At 43.3% G+C, this 21,814-nt stretch overlaps 1 protein-coding gene and 2 pseudogenes across 2 annotated transcripts; all 3 read right to left on the bottom strand.

Annotated features, from left to right (window-relative positions):
* Positions 1-2,665: 2,665 nt before the first annotated feature.
* Positions 2,666-4,334, bottom strand: LOC109878622 (toll-like receptor 13; annotated as a pseudogene).
* A 227-nt stretch (positions 4,335-4,561) lies between these two features.
* LOC116354481 (leucine-rich repeats and immunoglobulin-like domains protein 3) lies at positions 4,562-6,794 on the bottom strand (annotated as a pseudogene).
* Positions 6,795-12,074: 5,280 nt separating this feature from the next.
* Positions 12,075-21,576, bottom strand: LOC109878621 (neurensin-1). 2 transcript variants are annotated; one of them, XM_031793534.1, is made up of 4 exons: positions 21,324-21,576; positions 16,212-16,291; positions 15,897-16,058; positions 12,075-14,794 (listed from the first exon to the last, which is right to left on the bottom strand). In XM_031793534.1, exons 2-4 carry the CDS (start codon positions 16,275-16,277, stop codon positions 14,351-14,353), a joined length of 672 nt encoding a protein of 223 aa, XP_031649394.1. In that variant the 5' UTR covers positions 16,278-16,291; positions 21,324-21,576; the 3' UTR covers positions 12,075-14,350. The 2 variants fall into 2 exon arrangements, with proteins under 2 accessions (XP_031649394.1, XP_020326427.2); XM_020470838.2 differs by lacking the exon at positions 21,324-21,576 and adding an exon at positions 21,051-21,252.
* Between the last annotated feature and the right edge of the window lie 238 nt (positions 21,577-21,814).

Raw genomic sequence — 21,814 nt, 5'->3', positions numbered from 1 at the left:
CTAGAGACAGCAGGAGCGGTAGAGATACTCTTAATGATCGGCTATGAAAAGCCAACTGACATTTACTCCTGATGTGCTGACCTGTTGCACCATCGACAACCACACCATGCTGGTCATTTATGAACATTTGAACATCTTGGTCATGTTCTGTTATAATCTCCACCCGGCACAGCCAGAAGAGGACTGGCCACCTCTCAGAGCCTGGTTCCTCTCTAGGTTTCTTCCTAGGTTTTTGCCTTTCTAGGGAGTTTTTCCTAGCCACTGTGCTTCTACACCTGCATTGCTTGCTGTTTGGGGTTTTAGGCTGGGTTTCTGTACAGCACTTTGAGATATCAGCTGATGTAAGAAGGGCTATATAAATACATTTGATTTGAGATATATAGTTAATTAGTTAGATAGATCGATAGATAGATAGATAGATTGATAGTTAGTTAGTTAGATAGATAGATAGTTAGTTAGTTAGTTAGATAGATAGATGGAGTTATATACACATTTACAACTGTGTGTGTGTGTGTGTGGGGGGGGGGGTTAAGAGTCCATTAGGGAATGTCCATAAGGGGAGCAGCAGGGAGGGGGGTGGGGGGATGAATGAAACGTAAAAAATTGAATAGAAATAAAGAATACTTTATTTCTGGGGGGGGGGGGGGGGGGCAGGCGGAGCAGGCTATTCAGCAGCCTTATGGTCTCGGGGTAAAAAGTTATTGGCCAGTCTGTCATGACGCTCTGAGTGAAGGAAGCGGGAAGAACAGGCCATGGCTCGCGTGGCTGGGAGTCCCTGATGATCTTCCTCTATCTTCCTCTATCTTCTGACAGTGTTTATTCAACAACACAGCTCTGATGCTCCTTATCCAAATGTTACCCAACACTAATCAGTGTTTCACTCAATAGAATACAATGTCATTTAAATGCTTAACACGTTTTCCCTCAGGGAAACTGTATATCCCTCAGGGAAACTGTATATCTCAGTTTTTGTGCAGGTGGCTGAGTATAAGGAACCTCAGGCTGTAGCTACAGTCCCTGAGAGTATTTCAACATCGCCCGCAGGCAACACCACATACAGTGTTCACAGCATCTATAATCTATAATAAAGTCTATAATCATTGTACTTGTGGTTAAATTTCCATATCAGACAGGTTCTCTTGACGTTATACACTGGGTGTACAAAAAATTAGGAACACCTGCTCCTTCCATGACATAGACTGACCAAGGTGAATCCAGGTGAACTCTATGATCCCTTGTTGATGTCACTTGTTAAATCCACTTCAACAGTGTAGATGAAGGGGAGGAGACAGGTTAAAGAAGGCTTTTAAAGCCTTGAGACAATTGAGACATGGATTGTGTATGTATGTGTGACGTTCAGGGGGTCAATGGGCAGGGCAAAAGATGTATGTGCCTTTGAACGGGATATGGTAGTGGGTGGCATGGCAACCGTCTCGAGTAACTCAAGAACTGCAACGCTGCTGGGTTTTTCATGCTCAACAGTTTCCTCTTGTGTATCAAGAATGGTCTACCAGCCACCTGGATATAACTGTGGGAAGCATTGGAGTCAATATGGGCAAGCATCCCTGTGTCACCGTGTAGAGTCCATGCCCCGGCATATTGGATTTGTTCTGAGGGCAAAAGGAGTTGTAACTCAATATTGGATGGTGTTCCTAATGTTTTTGTACACTCACTGACATTTATGGGGATGGCGCGCCCTCTAGTGGTGGATTTACCACTCTACACCCTGGAATTGCGACGTCAGAAGGAGCCCTGTTGTGTGTAAGCGCACTCTGTACTACAGCTCTTGGAGGTCTGCATCATCCTGCTTGCCTTGTAATCATTGGTGGTTCAAGCCCCACTGTTTATTACAGAGTCTGTAAGGATAGTGTGTGTAGCTAAAATTATATCAAGATCATCATGTGAATTGAATCTAGCAAACTAACCAGCTAGCTAAGTTAGTTATCTTCATCTGAGTGTTTTGCTTCATTAGCTTGTCAGCTAGCTAGCAATAGTTATCTTCATTAGCTTGTCAGCTAGCTAGCAATAGTTACCTTCATTAGCTTGTCAGCTAGCTAGCAATAGTTATCTTCATTAGCTTGTCAGCTAGCTAGCAATAGTTATCTTCATTAGCTTGTCAGCTAGCTAGCAATAGTTATCTTCATTAGCTTGTCAGCTAGCTAGCAATAGTTATCTTCATTAGCTTGTCAGGTAGCTAGTATTAGCTAGCTGGCTTGCTAGTTCAAATGAAGCATAACTGACAACGGTGTGACTATTATAAACTTGTATTCATCATAAACATTACGGGGTCAAAAGGATTTTGACAAATTAACAACAACAAAAATTAGGTAGGACACTATTTGTCATAATAATTGTAAATTTTATCTTACACGAAGAAGAAAAAACACCAATGATATTAGGCAAAGCTAAGCAAGTTAATAAAATATGACCCTGAGAGCCAACTTATAATAGCAACACATCTGCAGTCATTGGCCCACTTCACATTTGGTTCAATATTTTGCTAGCTGGGTAGGCATGTAACTATACGCAAGTATATTAGCTGAATTTCTAATTATATAAGATGCATTAGTATTTGTCAATAACGTTCAGTCATGTTTATATCATGACATGTCTGATGAAGTTCAGAACATATAGGTTAAAGGTTAGTACATTTAGTTTATTTCTGTCACCATCTCTCCACCCCAGTGAGGATTGGGTTCTGCTCAGCAGGGCAGTCCCTGGTCTCCGGAGCCACCCGTAGTTTCTGCCAGAAGACCCCGGTGTACTCCCCAGCTCTGGGCAAGCTGAGGTAGGTTTGTCTCTTCAGCAGCCTCCTCATTCGGTGGTAGGGAGAGAGCTGCTGCTCTGCGATCTCCCCCAGAAACACCAGGATCAACACATCCTTCTGCTCGTCAAACAGACGGAAGCTGGAGAGTAAAGTAGAAAGTCTTTATGAAGTACAGTGTGTGTATGTGTACTGTGTTAGCAGTTGATGTTACTCTTCAATAACACAAACTCCAAAGCAAATCAGGGGGAGAAAAAAAGATTTATTTTAGAAGGACAAATCATACATGTTATACTGGGAGGTAGATATTCAGTCTCCCCTGTCCTCAGCTATTCTCTTCAGAACAAATGGACAGGATACCATTTTATAACCCCCCACCCTAGCATGGGGTTTAGTCCTTGCAGTACAACTGGGCCAATGGCCAAATAACAAGTATCCTGCTCCAGACTCAATATACAGAACGTAGCACACGTAGCTCTGAGTTCAGGACTGACATTCCACAGTTTCTAAACAGCTGTTTAACGGAAACCCAACTCATATTTACAATTCCCTATTGAACATTAGTACTCTAGTTTTTAGTCCTTCCATCCTCTGCGTTGTGTATTTATCGTCAACATATTCTTATAACTGTAATTGAAGATTGTTAGACCCACCTGGCCACCTGTATCTCTCTGGAGCACCACTCACTCTCCAGACAGAGACGGCTGATCACACAGATGGTCTTGCGGCTCCCGTAGATGGCATCTGTGATGTTTTCTATGATGGGTTTGCGTGGCTGGAAGTCCCGGTGTTGCAGACACAGCTTCCAGCCCTACTGCCCCTCCAGCTCTGGCAGAAGCTCCCTCGGGACCCAGGGCTCATCGTGGGTGTTGTAGGAGACGAAGGCATCATACTGATAAGATGCACGCCTGTTCCTCCGCTTGGTGTCGTAGAGAAATGCCACAAAGAAGAAGAAGAAGGAATAGACAACTTGCCGTCTCAGGAGATGGTAGATGATGGACCCCAGCAGGGTGAGGAGGACCAGAGAAGTGGTGGACAGGAAGTAGAAGAAGCCTACGTCTACTGAACACGGACGGGTGTCAAGGTCCAACAGTTTAGTGCCCCTCAGATGGTCTGGATAGCTGCAGTTATAGTCATGGGCTTCACCAACTTGTGTTTGGTTTATTGTCCTACACCCACTGGATGAACCAAGCATTTCTACAGTCACATATGAAAGGGTTATTATTCATTTTCAAGGACGTTACGGCAGGGAGAGAACGTATCTCATTGATCTCTCTAATCTGGTTGTTTTCCAACAGCAGAAATGCAACTTGAGATAGATTGGCTAGTATGAGGAAATCCAAAGACTGAAGTTGAGATTTGGACAGATATAGTCTGCTGATTTGATTGGCATTGGAAGAAACAGCTCTGGAGTGAGGGTTGAGAACACATTATTGCTGATGTCAAGGTACCTCAATTGGGGGGTGTGAATGAATGTGTCTGAGTGCAGAGACTTAATATTCAGATACCCTGCCCTGAATTCTGATAAACATTCCAGACCCTCAAGAAAGTTTGATGGTTTATTATCCATCCGTTGGCTGAAGACATATAGAATCTTGAGTGATGTCAAGTGAAAGAAGGGTGGAGGGTTGAGTTTATCATGTGTTTGATGTGATTGGAAGACATACTGAGGCTGGTTAAGCCTGTTCATCCTCTGAACAACCGGTCTCTAGTTTCAGTTTGACTGATTCTATTTGCTGAAAGAGTAAGGCTTCTAAAGGTTGACCATCACCTCAAATGCCGACATCTTCTAAGCTGCTAATTAGATTTGTTTAATAAAAGCAATTCCTTGAGTGATTGTAAGCTGTTAAAGTCTTCTTTTCTGACAGAACTTAGTTTATTGCCTCGCAAATCCAAGATCTCAAGTTTTTGAAAACCATTATTGAAAGCATCACTCAAGGCCAGCATTTGGTTTGTTCCAATGTTTAGGACCTTTAAGGACATCACATCCTGGAAAACACAGCTTTCAAATTGAGGGATTTTGTTTTTGTGAAGGAAGAGTTATGTGAGTCCAGTTTTATTGGCAAAATCTGAGCATTCTAGTTGATTGATTCTATTGAAGCTGAGATCCAGGACATCCCAGGTGGGGAGATTGCTTGTGCCTTTTAGCACAGGTGAAAGCATGTTGTGTTCCAATTCCAGTTTTCGCAGCTGCTTCATTTGCCAGAATGAAGAGTCAGACAGATCAATCATATTATTATATTGCATTCCCAGACCTGTCATCTGGGTGCAGGACTGCAGGAGTTCCTCAGAAACAAAACTGATGTTGTTATATCTAAATTGGAGTATTCTCAACGTAGGTATGTGGCAATATTGGCGATGACTTTTGTATAGGCAGACGTCTCTATTCCTAAATGAGTGTCAGAGATTCTAACAGGGAGTCGAAGCTCCGCAGCAACATGCTCATAACCTCCAGAGACATGTGGAAACTACTCATGTCAAGACTCGACACGTTCCTCAAGAAAGACCTGTCTGCCACATCCCATTGCACGCTTCCATTACGGCCACAGTAGGCTAAGTTTAACTTCTGAAGGTTTGGAAAAACACTTCCTGTGACGACGGAGATGTCCAACGGATTCCCAGACACATCAAGCACTCTCAACCCTATGGACTTGTTTGATACCTGTCGCAATTATACCTGTCGCAATTATACCTGTCGCAATTATACCTGTCGCAATTATACCTGTCGCTATTATACCTGTCGCTATTATACCTGTCGCAATTATTCCTGTCGCAATTATACCTGTCGCAATTATACCTGTCGCAATTATACCTGTCGCAATTATACCTGTCGCTATTATTCCTGTCGCAATTATACCTGTCGCAATTATACCTGTCGCAATTATACCTGTCGCAATTATACCTGTCGCAATTATTCCTGTCGCAATTATACCTGTCGCAATTATACCTGTCGCAATTATACCTGTCGCAATTATTCCTGTCGCAATTATTCCTGTCGCAATTATACCTGTCGCAATTATACCTGTCGCAATTATACCTGTCGCAATTATTCCTGTCGCAATTATTCCTGTCGCAATTATACCTGTTGCAATTATTCCTGTCGCAATTATTCCTGTCGCAATTATACCTGTCGCAATTATATCTGTCGCAATTATACCTGTCGCAATTATTCCTGTCGCAATTATTCCTGTCGCAATTATTCCTGTCGCAATTATACCTGTCGCAATTATACCTGTCGCTATTATTCCTGTCGCAATTATACCTGTCGCAATTATACCTGTCGCTATTATACCTGTCGCAATTATACCTGTCGCTATTATACCTGTCGCTATTATACCTGTCGCAATTATACCTGTCGCAATTATACCTGTCGCAATTATTCCTGTCGCTATTATACCTGTCGCAATTATACCTGTCGCAATTATACCTGTCGCTATTATACCTGTCGCAATTATACCTGTCGCAATTATACCTGTCGCTATTATTCCTGTCGCAATTATACCTGTCGCAATTATTCCTGTCGCAATTATTCCTGTCGCAATTATTCCTGTCGCAATTATACCTGTCGCAATTATTCCTGTCGCAATTATACCTGTCGCAATTATACCTGTCGCAATTATACCTGTCGCAATTATACCTGTCGCAATTATACCTGTCGCAATTATTCCTGTCGCAATTATTCCTGTCGCAATTATAAGTCAGATTCAAAATCTCAGATAGTAATATTATTTTATAAAACAAAGATTTATTATAAAAACAAGATAATACTATGGTATACAATGACAGATTATCAAATGATCAGCTAAGGAAGTAGTTAGCCAGGGGTAGTGGCAGGTAGTGGTCTCCTGGTATCCGCCAAACCCAGATTCATCCATCGGACTGCCAGATGGTGATGAAGCGTGATTCATCACTCCAGAGAATGCGTTTCCACTGCTCTGGAGTCCAATGGCAACAAGCTTTACACCACTCCAGCTGACGCTTGGCATTGCACATGGTGATATTAGGCTTGTGTACGGCTGCCAGGTGCCATGGAAACGAACAGTTCTTGTGCTGACATTGCTTCTAGAGGCAGTTTGGAACTTGGTAGTGAGTGTTTCAACCGAGGACAGATGATTTTTATGCGCTTCAGCACTCGGCGGTGCCGTTCTGTGAGCTTGTGTGGCCTACCACTTCAGGGCCTACCACTTGTGTGGCCTACCACATGTGTGGCCTACCACTTTGTGTGGCCTACCACTTGTGTGGCCTACCACTTTGTTGCTCCTAGATGTTTCCACTTCACAATAACAGCACTTACAGTTGACCGGGGAAGATCCAGAAGGGAAGAAGTTTGACAGAACTGACATGCTGGAAAGGTGGCGCATTGAAAGTCACTGAGATCTTCAGTAAGGTAATTTTACTGCCAGTGTTTGTCTATGGAGATTGCATGGCTTTGTGCTCGATTTTATACACCTGTCGGCAATGAGTGTGGCTGAAAATAGAAAAAATCCACTAATTTGAAGGGGTGTCCACATACTTTTGTAAATATATATATAGTGTGCAAAACATGACATGTTCTCCTGTTCTCCTTTAAAGAGAGAAGTTACACAATTTAACATTTCTACAGCGCAGAATGATCATCAGTACTCTTTTTGCCTCCCGGCCCAGATCCTTACGTAAAGGTTATTGGTGTTAACAAGAATGTCCTCCTGATTCCACATGACTAGTCTGGATTCTGTCCTTTAAGAGCAGAGAGCGAGAGCCATTTGGCGGGCACCCTAGCTGTCACGGTGCCATCCTGTCCTGGATAGAACATTTATAAGTGGATGTTCTGCCGTTTAAGGGCCCTCTGGAGTGTTATCTTGTGTGCTGGGAAAGGGGAAGTGGCTGGGATGTGCCAGGGTCTTTTTCATCTCTACCGTTGTCATGCCGATCGGCGAGTAGATGTGTATCGGGTACGGTCTGCCACTTGGAATTGGCCTTGGTCTTTAGTCAGAGCGACGACCCTACAATCCCAAATGGCACCCTATTCTCTACATGGTGTACTGCTTAGGGTTCTGATCACTGTGGGCCCCGGTCAAAACTAGTGTACTATATAGGGAATACTGTAGGTTGCCATTTGGGAGGCCAAACAGCTAGTGTACACAGAAGAAAAACTGCATTAACTATAACCATGCGATAATTACCTCAAATTCCTTGAGCCGACTCTCCCCCCATATATCCTACAATGATGAAGCAGAAGGGACACATGCCTGGCATGGGGGGACTCTACACAGAGGCCTTCATTTAGATAAGTGCAGTCACTTACCTAATGTGCAAAAGTAAAGTTAATATGCAAAACACTGTAGGGGGCCAAGCAAGCATCCTTGACTCTCACTGTTCATTGTAAGGTGACAGAACAACGTTCATTGAAGGCGACAGTTTTCTAATGATGATTGTGAGTAAAAATACGGTATATTTTTATACATATGTCATTTATCAGATGACATACATCAGTTTTGTCAATATCTATTGTCATTTGTGCATATATTTTATGTACGGGTGGTCCCCGGAATCAACACACTATCCTGGCATTGCAAGAGCCATTCTCTACCAACTGAGCTAGAGAGGACCATGTCTACTAATTGAGCTAGAGAGGACCATGTCTACTAACTGAACTACAGAGGACCATGTTCTACTAATTGAGCTAGAGAGGACCATGTTCTACTAACTGAACTACAGAGGACCATGTTCTACTAACTGAACTACAGAGGACCATGTTCTACTAACTGAACTACAGAGGACCATGTTCTACTAACTGAACTACAGGGGACCATGTTCTACTAACTAAACCACAGAGGACCATGTTCTACTAACTTAACTACAGAGGACCATGCTCTACTAACTGAACTACAGAGGACCATGTTCTACTAACTGAACTACAGAGGACCATGTTCTACTAACTGAACTACAGGGGACCATGTTCTACTAACTGAACTACAGAGGACCATGTTCTACTAACTGAACTACAGGGGACCATGTTCTACTAACTAAACCACAGAGGACCATGTTCTACTAACTTAACTACAGAGGACCATGCTCTACTAACTGAACTACAGAGGACCATGTTCTACTAACTGAACTACAGAGGACCATGTTCTACTAACTGAACTACAGGGGACCATGTTCTACTAACTGAACTACAGAGGACCATGTTCTACTAACTGAACTACAGGGGACCATGTTCTACTAACTGAACTACAGAGGACCACGTTCTACTAACTGAACTACAGAGGACCATGTTCTACTAACTGAACCACAGGGGACCATGTTCTACTAACTGAACTACAGGGGACCATGTTCTACTAACTGAACTACAGAGGACCATGTTCTACTAACTGAACTACAGAGGACCATGTTCTACTAACTGAACTACAGGGGACCATGTTCTACTAACTGAACTACAGGGGACCATGTTCTACTAATTGAACTACAGAGGACCATGCTCTACTAACTAAACCACAGAGGACCATGTTCTACTAACTGAACTACAGAGGACCATGCTCTACTAACTGAACCACAGAGGACCATGTTCTACTAACTGAACAACAGAGAACCATGTTCTACTAACTAAACCACAGAGGACCATGTTCTACTAACTGAACTACAGAGGACCATGCTCTACTAACTGAACTACAGAGGACCATGTTCTACTAACTGAACTACAGAGGACCATGTTCTACTAACTGAACTACAGGGGACCATGTTCTACTAACTGAACTACAGAGGACCATGTTCTACTAACTGAACTACAGAGGACCATGTTCTACTAACTGAAGTACAGGGGACCATGTTCTACTAACTGAACTACAGAGGACCATGTTCTACTAACTGAACTACAGAGGACCATGTTCTACTAACTGAACTACAGAGGACCATGTTCTACTAACTGAACTACAGAGGACCATGTTCTACTAACTGAACTACAGAGGACCATGTTCTAGTAACTGAACTACAGAGGACCATGTTATACTAACTGAACTACAGAGGACCATGTTATACTAACTGAACTACAGAGAACCATGTTTTACTAACTGAACTACAGAGGACCATGTTCTACTAACTGAACTACAGAGGACCATGTTATACTAACTGAACTACAGAGAACCATGTTTTACTAACTGAACTACAGAGGACCATGTTCTACTAACTGAACTACAGAGGACCATGTTCTACTAACTGAACTACAGAGAACCATGTTCTACTAACTGAACTACAGGGGACCATGTTCTACTAACTGAAGTGTATTTATCCCTGTGTTTCCTGTCTCTCTGTACCAGTGTATTTATCCCTGTGTTTCCTGTCTCTCTGTGCCAGTGTATTTATCCCTGTGTTTCCTGTCTCTCTGTGGCAGTTCTTCTTCTATGTTTAGTCAAGTCAACCAGCGTTTTTTCCCCGTACTCCTTTTCTATTGATAGTCTTCCTGGTTTTGACCTCTGACCTTGAATCTGCCTGTTCATCCTGCCTGACACTGGACTACTTTCCCTCCTGCCTGTTCATCCTGCCTGCCTGTTCATCCTGCCTGACACTGGACTACTTTCCCTCCTGCCTGTTCATCCTGCCTGACACTGGACTACTTTCCCTCCTGCCTGTTCATCCTGCCTGACACTGGACTACTTTCCCTCCTGCCTGTTCATCCTGCCTGACACTGGACTACTTTCCCTCCTGCCTGTTCATCCTGCCTGACACTGGACTACTCTCCCTCCTGCCTGTTCATCCTGCCTGACACTGGACTACTTTCCCTCCTGCCTGTTCATCCTGCCTGACACTGGACTACTTTCCCTCCTGCCTGTTCATCCTGCCTGACACTGGACTACTTTCCCTCCTGCCTGTTCATCCTGCCTGACACTGGACTACTTGCCCTCCTGCCTGTTCATCCTGCCTGACACTGGACTACTTGCCCTCCTGCCTGTTCATCCTGCCTGACACTGGACTACTTTCCTGCCTGCCTGTTCATCCTGCCTGACACTGGACTACTTTCCTACCTGCCTGTTCATCCTGCCTGCCCTGACCTTGAATCTGCCTGACACTGGACTACTTTCCTGCCTGCCTGTTCATCCTGCCTGCCTGTTCATCTTGCCTGCCCTGACCTTGAATCTGCCTGACACTGGACTACTTTCCCTTCTGCCTGTTCATCCTGCCTGCCCTGACCTTGAATCTGCCTGCCTGTTCATCCTGCCTGCCTGTTCATCCTGCCTGCCCTGACATTGAATCTGCCTGCCTGTTCATCCTGCCTGCCCTGACATTGAATATGCCTGCCTGTTCATCCTGCCTGCCTTTTCATCCTGCCTGCCCTGACATTGAATATGCCTGCCTGTTCATCCTGCCTGCCTGTTCATCCTGCCTGCCCTGACATTGAATATGCCTGCCTGTTCATCCTGCCTGCCTGTTCATCCTGCCTGCCCTTCGGTACCTATTGGACTCTGAACTGGTTTTGACCTCTTGCCGGTCATAAACATTGTAAAACTCCCACCATCTGCCTCCTGTGTCTGCATCTAGATCTCGCCTTGTTCCTTGATAGTTTGTGCATGAGAAACAAGGACATTTTCCAGATTGACTGACCATGACTTAAAGTAATGATGGACTGTCGTTTCTCTTTGCTTATTTGAGCTGTTCTTGCCATAATATGGACTTGGTCTTTCACCAAACAGGGCTATCTTCTGTATACCACCCCTACCTTGTCACAACACAACTGATTGGCTCAAACGCATTAAGAAGGAAAGAAATATCACAAATTAACTTTTCATTTGTGGAATTTAACTTTTGAAAATATATTTTGATTTGTTTAACACTTCTTTTGGTTGCTACATGATTCCATATGTGTTATTTCATTGTTCTGCTGTCTCCACTATTATAGGAAAATTAAAATAAACCATGGAATGAATAAGTGTGTCCAAACTTTTCACTGGTACTGTATGTAATTCAAAGTTTCATTTAAGTTATGCTACATTTACTGGCGTCTCCCTCATGTCAGCATTGATTGGGACACAAGGCTGTAGCCAAACTGCATATTTCCTACACTTTGACGTGTAGGCTGCGTTATTTATGTACTATTCCAATGTTGGCATCACTGATCCGATTCTGATCTGAGAAAGTGTTTGACATTGCGATATACAGTCTTATCCTAAATGTTTTTCACTTGTCCCGGACAAGTGTGAACGTCGAGACCTGAGTCAGTATTCAGTAGTCAGTAGTCATCAGTCAGTAGTCAGTATTCAGTAGTCAGTATTCAGTAGTCAGTAGTCAGTAGTCAGTAGTCAGTAGTCAGTAGAACATCAGTAATTCAACTCCAGGGAAAGTTTGCAGATCAGAGGTTTATTCAGCAGACAACCGTTTGCTCCACTCCAATTCTCACATAAAGGTATACCACACAGGTATATACTATAGTATACCACACAGGTATATACTATACAGGTATATACTATAGTATACCACACAGGTATATACTATACAGGTATACTATACAGGTATATACTATAGTATACCACACAGGTATATACTATACAGGTATATACTATAGTATACCACACAGGTATATACTATACAGGTATACCACACAGGTATATACTATACAGGTATATACTATAGTATACCACACAGGTATATACTATACAGGTATATACTATAGTATACCACACAGGTATATACTATACAGGTACATACTATACAGGTATACTATACAGGTATACTATTCAGATATACAATACAGGTATATACAATGCAGGTAACTATAGGTATATACTATGCAGGTATATACTATACAGGTATACTATACAGGTATATACTATACAGGTATATACCACACATGTATACTATGCAGGTATATACCATACAGATATACTATACAGGTATATACTATGCAGGTATACTATACTGGTATATACTATACAGATATATACCATACAGGTATACTATACAGGTATATACTATGCAGGTATACTATACAGGTATATACCATACAGGTATACCATACAGGTATATACCATACAGGTATACTATACAGGTATATACTATGCAGGTATATACCATACAGGTCTACTATACAGGTATACTATGCATGTATATACTATACAGGTATATACCATACAGGTATACTATACAGGTATATACTATGTAGGTATATACTATACAGTTATATACCATACAGGTATACTATACAGGTATATACTATGCAGGTATCCTATATAGGTATATACTATACAGATATATACTATGCAGGTATAATATGCAGGTATATACAATACAGGTATATACCATACATGTATACTATACAGGTATATACTATGCAGGTATATACCATACAGGTATACTATACAGGTATACTATACAGGTATATACGATACAGGTATATAGTATACAGGTATACTATACAGGTATATACTATACAGGTATAAACTATGCATGTATATCCTATACAGGTATATACTATACAGGTATACACCATACAGGTATACTATACAGGTATACTATACAGGTATATACTATACAGGTATATACCATACATGTATACTATGCAGCTATAATATACAGGTATATACTCTACAGGTATATACTATACAGGTATACACCATACAGGTATACTATACAGGTATATACTATACAGGTATACACCATACAGGTATACGATACAGGTATATACTATACAGGTATATACCATACATGTATACTATGCAGCTATACTATACAGGTATATACTATACTACACCTATTCACTTCACTCAACATCATGATCGTTTGAAATGTTAACAAGGTTCCTCACCACAGTTGAACTTAGACACTTCACACAGGCTGTATCTCAATGTGCTTCAGCTGTTTCCTTTCCTCATCTCCTTCCCTTCATCTACACTACATCGATAAAGAATTGGACGAGTGTAAGCAAGTTCCCAGTACGCTTTCCCTTACATTGCTTCTACCTGTTCATGCGTTCACGTCAGTGCATTGATGGACATGGACATGCATTGATGGCCAATAAGAGCTTGGAATAAATTGACCAATTAGAGAGAAGGTTGTTGGTTCGGTGCGTGAGTACAGGAGTACAGGTAATGGGTATAATGCTCAATGGGGCCGGTGTGTTTACGCATGTGAGTAAACACATCCACTGTAAATCATGTGATAATATAGTATATATATATATATATATATATATATATATATATATATATATATATATATATACAGTATATTCATGTATGCATTGTATGTAGTCAATTCCACACGGATTGCTTTACCCAACACACAATTCATCTTAGGAGAAAAAGTGCTGTTGAATTGAGTAAAATTGGTCCTCCAATTTGTTCTAAAATGACATGAGAAAAGTCCATTTGTTATATTTTACAACAGTGAGGTGGAACACGATGCAAAAATCATTGACGAGTAAATTCAAAGAACAAATGTATGAGAGTTGTACCAAATCACTCCTTATCAAGACCACCATTCAAATAGCTTATAGACTTTTCAACATGTGTGACCATTATCTAAATAGCTTATAGACTTTTCAACATGTGTGATTTGACTAAATTCAGCTCATTTTAAAAGAGGACACATGTGCACCACATAAAGACCTTTTAAACCCTATGGGGATTCTCTTCCTGATGGCTGGACCGTTTCCACTTTGGTCAGGGTGCCAGGCACCTTACCCTTCCCTGCTCCAGGGGCCTTCATAACAGCCGTCCCCATCTCCCCCTGTCCTCCTCCCTGTGCCCCCCCCTCTATCCCTCCCTTCTTTCCACACTCCACCCCTCCCTTCTTCTCTCTCCGATATAGCCTCTCCTTCAATCGGCTCCTGGAGAAGGACCAGAAAAGGAGGCCCGCCACGGTCAGACCCGTTCCCAGGCAGGTGAGACCGATCCCGGCCGCCACGCAGTGATGCAGACCCCTGTTAAAACTGACAGCCTGGGTGTCTATGAAGAGGAGGTCCCCCTCCCCGAAGGACTCGATCCTGGTGGGGCCGGAGTAACCCGCGGACAGACTGACCAGACCAGAGGTCACCATCAGGAGACCAAGGGCCAGAGAGACCTGAGAGAGAGGGAGAGAGAGAGAGGGGGAGTAGAGAGAGGGGGAGTAGAGAGAGAGAGAGAGAGAGAGAGAGAGAGAGAGAGAGATAAAAGTGAGTGAGTTACGAAGGGACAAGAAAGGAAGATAGGGAGACAGAGAGTGACCAGATGAGGTAGAGAAAGAGGGTAGAGACAGAGGGTAGAGACAGAGGGTAAAGAAAGAGGGTAGAGACAGAGGGTAAAGAAAGAGGGTAGAGACAGAGAGAGACAGAGAGAGACACAGAGAGAGAGACAGAGGGTAGAGAAAGAGGGTAGAGAAAGAGGGTAGAGACAGAGAGAGAGAGAGAGAGAGAGAGAGAGAGAGAGAGAGAGAGAGAGAGAGAGAGAGAGAGAGAGAGAGAGAGAGAGAGAGAGAGAGAGACAGACAGACAGACAGACAAGACAGACAGACAGACAGACAGACAGACAGACAGACACGACAGACAGACAGACAGACAGACAGACAGACAGACAGACAGACCGACAGACAGACAGACAGACAGACAGACAGACAGACAGACAGACAGACAGACAGACAGACAGACAGACAGACAGACAGACAGACAGACAGACAGACAGACAGACAGACAGACGACAGACAGACAGACGACAGAGAGCAGACAGCAGACCGACAGACAGACAGACCAGACAGACAGACAGACAGACAGACAGACAGACAGACAGACAGACAGACAGACAGACAGACAGACAGACAGACAGACAGACAGACAGACAGACAGACAGACAGACAGACAGACAGACAGACAGACAGACAGACAGACAGACAGACAGACAGACAGACAGACAGACAGACAGAACAGACAGACAGACAGACAGACAGACAGACAGACAGACAGACAGACAGACAGACAGACAGACAGACAGACAGACAGACAGACAGACAGACAGACAGACAGACAGACAGACAGAGAGAGAGAGAGAGAGAGAGAGAGAGAGAGAGAGAGAGAGAGAGAGAGAGAGAGAGAGAGAGAGAGAGAGAGAGAGAGAGAGAGAGAGAGAGAGAGAGAGAGAGAGAGAGAGAGAGAGAGATAAGGTCAGTCATTGACAGTGCATTAGTTGTCTACCTTCCAGAGTGCTGAGCTCCACCTCAGGGGTGATCTCAAGGTCTGGACGTCCCCCACTCCCTCAGGGTCTCTCGCCCACCCTGATGCAGTGCTGCACCCCTCATAGAAATGGTGCAGGTAGGAACGCACCCCAAACTGCGGACAGGCACAGCTAGAACCTACCTGTGGGAGGGAACCATAGAAATAGAAGACGTAGAATGGTTATTCCCATTCAAACATCATTGAGTAATCTTGGCATCCTGAACCAAATAATAAATACCAGTGTATAAATGTTCAAAGTAAGATTCTATTGAAAGCAGATTAGTAAGATCTCACCTCACAGCCTGAGGACCCTGCCCCACATCCAGACCCTGAGTTACAGGCCTCAGAGCACGACGCCATCACACCTCATACACCTGGAGAGACACACACACGCACGCACACACGCACACACACACACACACACACACACACACACACACACACACACACACACACACACACACACACACACACACACACACACACACACACACACACACACACACACACACACACACACACACACACAGAGAGAGACATGAGGACGCACACACTCTCAATTGTGGTTGACTTTCCCTAACTGTTTCCAAGGCCTACAGACGTACATCAAACTGTCTCATCTCCTGCTTTAGACTGTAAAATACAATAATATATAAACCCGAGATTGCTGATGCTATGTATTGGCCATTGAGAGGCTTTGAAGCCACTGGTCAGCCATATTGGCTCTCCCCAGTAGAAGAAGTCCTCCATAGGAATGAATGAAATTCTACAGTATTTCAATTCAATGTATCAAAGACAAAATTACACATATTTGAGTATAATATTTTTTATTATAGTGGGAACAGTAACATTAGTAATCCAAAAAATATATACTTTAAGGATTTTTAAAAACATTTTATTTATTTATTTATGTTTAGCTCACATAATATAATGATAAAGTATGCATTAAGGTGTCTGTAGAATAATACATCTGGCGAAAACTAATGTAGACATTAATATAAAGGTATTTCTATAACTACCAAAATTGTGTAGGAGTGACAAGATGGAGGCGCAGTGGGTGGCTTAAGCACAGCGTCCCTTTCCAATCATCTAGTGTATATATAAATCATTAACAGACTGTAGACAACCAACAGCAACTGTCTCCTTGTCTCCTACTTTAGACTGTAGACTACCAGTGAAGCCTCCTCAGAGGAAGAAGGGGAGAACCATCCTCCTCAGTGAATTTCAGAAAAATGGTGAAAGTTACCATTTTTAGATAAAACTATACTAAATATATTCACGTCACCAAATAATTGATTAAAACACACACTGTTACGCAATGAAGGTCTACAGTAGCCTCAGCCGCACTCTGTAGGGTAGCACCATGGTGTAGCCGAAGGACAAATATTTTCCGTCCTCCTCTGGGTACATTGACTTCAATACAAAACCTAGGAGGCTCATGGTTCTCACCCCCTTCCATAGACTTAAACAGCAAATAATGACAACTTCCGGAGGACGTCCTCCAACCTATCAGAGCTCTTGCAGCATGAACTGACATGTTGTGCACCCAATCAAAGGAACAGAGAATGAATCTAGTACTGAAAGCATACACTACAGCTAGCTAGCACTGCAGTGCATAAAATGTGGGGAGTAGTTGACTCAAAGAAAGAGAAAGACAATAGTTGAACAAATTAAATTTTTCCAAAATGGAGACGCAAGAGAGCGAGAGAGAGAAAAACAAATAAAGCCCATTGAATAAAGCCCCTTGAATTGAATTGAGAGAGAGCCAGCTATATTTTGTTGTATTTAAAAAAAAAACATTCACTTTCACTTAATTAGCTAGCGAATGCAGCTAGCTAGTTTAGCCTACTCAAACACCTGGCTCAAACAGAGAGGGTTGCTATGTTAGCTAGCTGGCTATGGCTATCCAACAGACAGGGATGCTATGTAAGCTAGCGGGCTATGGCTATCCAACAGAGAGGGATGCTATGTTAGCTAGCTGGCTATGGCTATTCAACAGACAGGGATGCTATGTAAGCTAGCGGGCTATGGCTATCCAACAGAGAGGGATGCTATGTTAGCTAGCTGGCTATGGCTATCCAATAGAGAGGGATGCTATGTTAGCTAGCTGGCTATGGCTATCAAATAGAGAGGGATGCTATGTAAGCTAGCGGGCTATGGCTATCCAACAGAGAGGGATGCTATGCTAGCTAGTGGGCTATGATTTTTGGCAGTTTGCTTTTAATAATATTTATTCATTATAAAAGTATTAAAAATATTAAAAACATTCCACCCATGAGGCCACTAGAGTGAGATTTGGTCATTTTACTGCAGGAAAGATATTTCAAAAGTTCATAAGAAAAACATGAAATCTTAATTATATTGTTGAGGAGTTGCACCTACTAGGTAACACGGTCACCACCGATAAATCCATGATTATCGAAAACTTCAACAAGCATTTCTCAACAGCTGGCCATGCCTTCCACCTGGCTACTCCAACCTCGGCCAACAGCTCCGCCCCCCCCCGCAGCTACTGGCCCAAGCCTCTCCAGGTTCTCCTTTACCCAAATCCAGATAGCAGATGTTCTGAAAGAGCTGCAAAACCTGGACCCGTACAAATCAGCTGGGCTTGACAATCTGGACCCTCTATTTCTGAAACTATCCGCCGCCATTGTCGCAACCCCTATTACCAGCCTGTTCAACCTCTCTTTCATATCGTCTGAGATCCCCAAGGACTGGAAAGCTGCCGCAGTCATCCCCCTCTTCAAAGGGGGAGACACCCTGGACCCAAACTTTTACAGACCTATATCCATCCTGCCCTGCCTATCTAAGGTCTTCGAAAGCCAAGTCAAAAAACAGGTCACTGACCATCTCGAATCCCACTGTACATTCTCCGCTGTGCAATCTGGTTTCCGAGCCGGTCACGGGTGCACCTCAGCCACGCTCAAGGTACTAAACGATATCATAACCGCCATCGATAAAAGACAGTACTGTGCAGCTGTCTTCATCGACCTTGCCAAGGCTTTCGACTCTGTCAATCACCATATTCTTATCGGCAGACTCAGTAGCCTCGGTTTTTCGGATGACTGCCTTGCCTGGTTCACCAATTACTTTGTAGACAGAGTTCAGTGTGTCAAATCGGAGGGCATGCTGTCCGGTCCTCTGGCAGTCTCTATGGGGGTGCCACAGGGTTCAATCCTCGGGCCGACTCTTTTCTCTGTATATATCAATGATGTCGCTCTTGCTGCGGGCGATTCCCTGATCCACCTCTACGCAGACGACATCATTCTATATACTTCCGGCCCGTCCTTGGACACTGTGCTATCTAACCTCCAAACGAGCTTCAATGCCATACAATACTCCTTCCGTGGCCTCCAACTGCTCTTAAACGCTAGTAAAACCAAATGCATGCTTTTCAACCGTTCGCTGCCTGCACCTGCACGCCTGACCAGCATCACCACCCTGGATGGTTCCGACCTTGAATATGTGGACATCTATAAGTACCTAGGTGTCTGGCTAGACTGTAAACTCTCCTTCCAGACTCATATCAAACATCTCCAATCGAAAATCAAATCAAGAGTCGGCTTTCTATTCCGCAACAAAGCCTCCTTCACTCACGCCGCCAAACTTACCTTAGTAAAACTGACTATCCTACCGATCCTCGACTTCGGCGATGTCATCTACAAAATTGCTTCCTACACTCTACTCAGCAAACTGGATGCAGTTTATCACAGTGCCATCTGTTTTGTCACTAAAGCACCTTATACCACCCACCACTGCGACTTGTATGCTCTAGTCGGCTGGCCCTCGCTACATATTCGTTGCCAGACCCACTGGCTCCAGGTCATCTACAAGTCCATGCTAGGTAAAGCTCCGCCTTATCTCAGTTCACTGGTCACGATGGCAACACCCATCTGTAGCACGCGCTCCAGCAGGTGTATCTCACTGATCATCCCGAAAGCCAACACCTCATTTGGCCGCCTTTCGTTCCAGTTCTCTGCTGCCTGTGACTGGAACGAATTGCAAAAATCGCTGAAGTTGGAGACTTTTATCTCCCTCACCAACTTCAAACATCTGCTATCTGAGCAGCTAACCGATCGCTGCAGCTGTACATAGTCTATCGGTAAATAGCCCACCCATTTTTACCTACCTCATCCCCATACTGTTTTTATTTATTTACTTTTCTGCTCTTTTGCACACCAATATCTCTAGCTGTACATGACCATCTGATCATTTATCACTCCAGTGTTAATCTGCAAAATTGTAATTATTCGGGGCCCTGTTGCTTCAGTATTCCCTGGGTGTCTCCTTCGCCTCAGTTTCATCAAGCAACGTTAGAAGGTTAGAGCTCTGTCTGTGTAGGATGATGCCATGACGCCAAGGCCCAAGGGTTGATAGCCACCCACGGATGAGTCACTCACACGCACTCACACACACACACACACACACACACACCGAGTCTATAAGGAGCTATTGTCTTGTTACTTGAATAGCTTTAGTGAGAACAGAAATGGCTACACTAGAGACTTACTCATAACACTTGACAAGATGCGCTGTGTGCAACACTGTCAAATAACTAGCTTATCTATTATTATCACTGAACTGAGGTGCATGATGTGTCAAGAATAGAGAGAGACGTGCGACACAACATATTTAATGTATCACATTTAGATACCCGACTGGTTCTCGTCAGCTAATTCCTCAGCTTCTTTTTTCCACATTTTTTGTTCAGATTAAAGACTGCAAGACTAAATGTCGGTAAATAGATCGATTTTGCAGCAGTGAATTAGTTTTCCGTTGCTGTGCTGAAAACAGACCAAACTCTCCCCACAGCGGTAGACAGAAGATAATGTTGGTAGACAGAAGATAATGTAGGTAGACAGAAGATAATGTAGGATAGACAGAAGATAATGTAGGCAGACAGAAGATAATGTAGGTAGACAGAAGATAATGCAGGCAGACAGAAGATAATGTAGGTAGACAGAAGATAATGTAGGTAGACAGAAGATAATGTCTCAACTCATTCCTCCTCATTGTCCAATTACGTGCTACAAAATGCCGTTTTCACAACTCTAGACAAACTCTTTGCAAAACATGTATTTGAGCCTCTTCATTAGAGGCTGTTTTCTTCTCCTGCTCATTTTCTAATCTTACCTTGTCCGGAGTGCTCGCTTCCGCGCCACGGTCTTACTCGAGTCCCATTGCAGAACGAGCTCTCAGAACCAGCGAATCTACACTTGACATCAACACTCAATTTGCAATAAAGAGCCTGTGCGCAGGTGCACAGCTCCAACACATTTGTTATCAGAGGAACCCGGTTGTCACTAGTTACCAACAACCATGGCTACACCCTGCCTATTTCTTCAATTTATCTGTTTCCTTCAATAGCCTAGATTTTCAATAATGAGATTTCCTCCTAAAACTTACCTCGACACTCCGGCAAGTGCCTTTCAGTGACCGTGCCTGTAGCACATGGAGTTGGGCAGTGATGGTTTAGTGGAAATCAAATGACAAAGGGGAGTTGAGTTCCACAGGATGTATCGAATATCCAACTCCAAACCTTCAAGTGTCGAGACAAGTCTCCTGACCACAGAATACCTAACATACTATTTTGGAGGGGCAGATTTCTACACATTCGTTTCCGTTAGGCTATTCAGTTCTGTAATTCTACACATCCTATGCAATGGTAATAAGATGTGATGGGGAGTGAAGTCGAACACGCACACTGAGTCACATCCTGATTATGTGGGTTATGTAAATATTTAATTTGGTCCTGGCCATGTATAATTCATACGGTATGTAATATCCTAAACCAGTGACACGACACGTCCTACAGGAATAAAAACAACAAAACATCACCTGTGCTTCCCAAATGGCAGCATATTCCCTACGTAGTGCACTACGGAATAGGGTGCTGC

The sequence above is a fragment of the Oncorhynchus kisutch genome, linkage group LG17 (assembly GCF_002021735.2).
Source record: "Oncorhynchus kisutch isolate 150728-3 linkage group LG17, Okis_V2, whole genome shotgun sequence".
Taxonomy (NCBI): Eukaryota; Metazoa; Chordata; class Actinopteri; order Salmoniformes; family Salmonidae; genus Oncorhynchus; species Oncorhynchus kisutch.
This window is presented reverse-complemented; position numbering and strand designations above follow the sequence as displayed.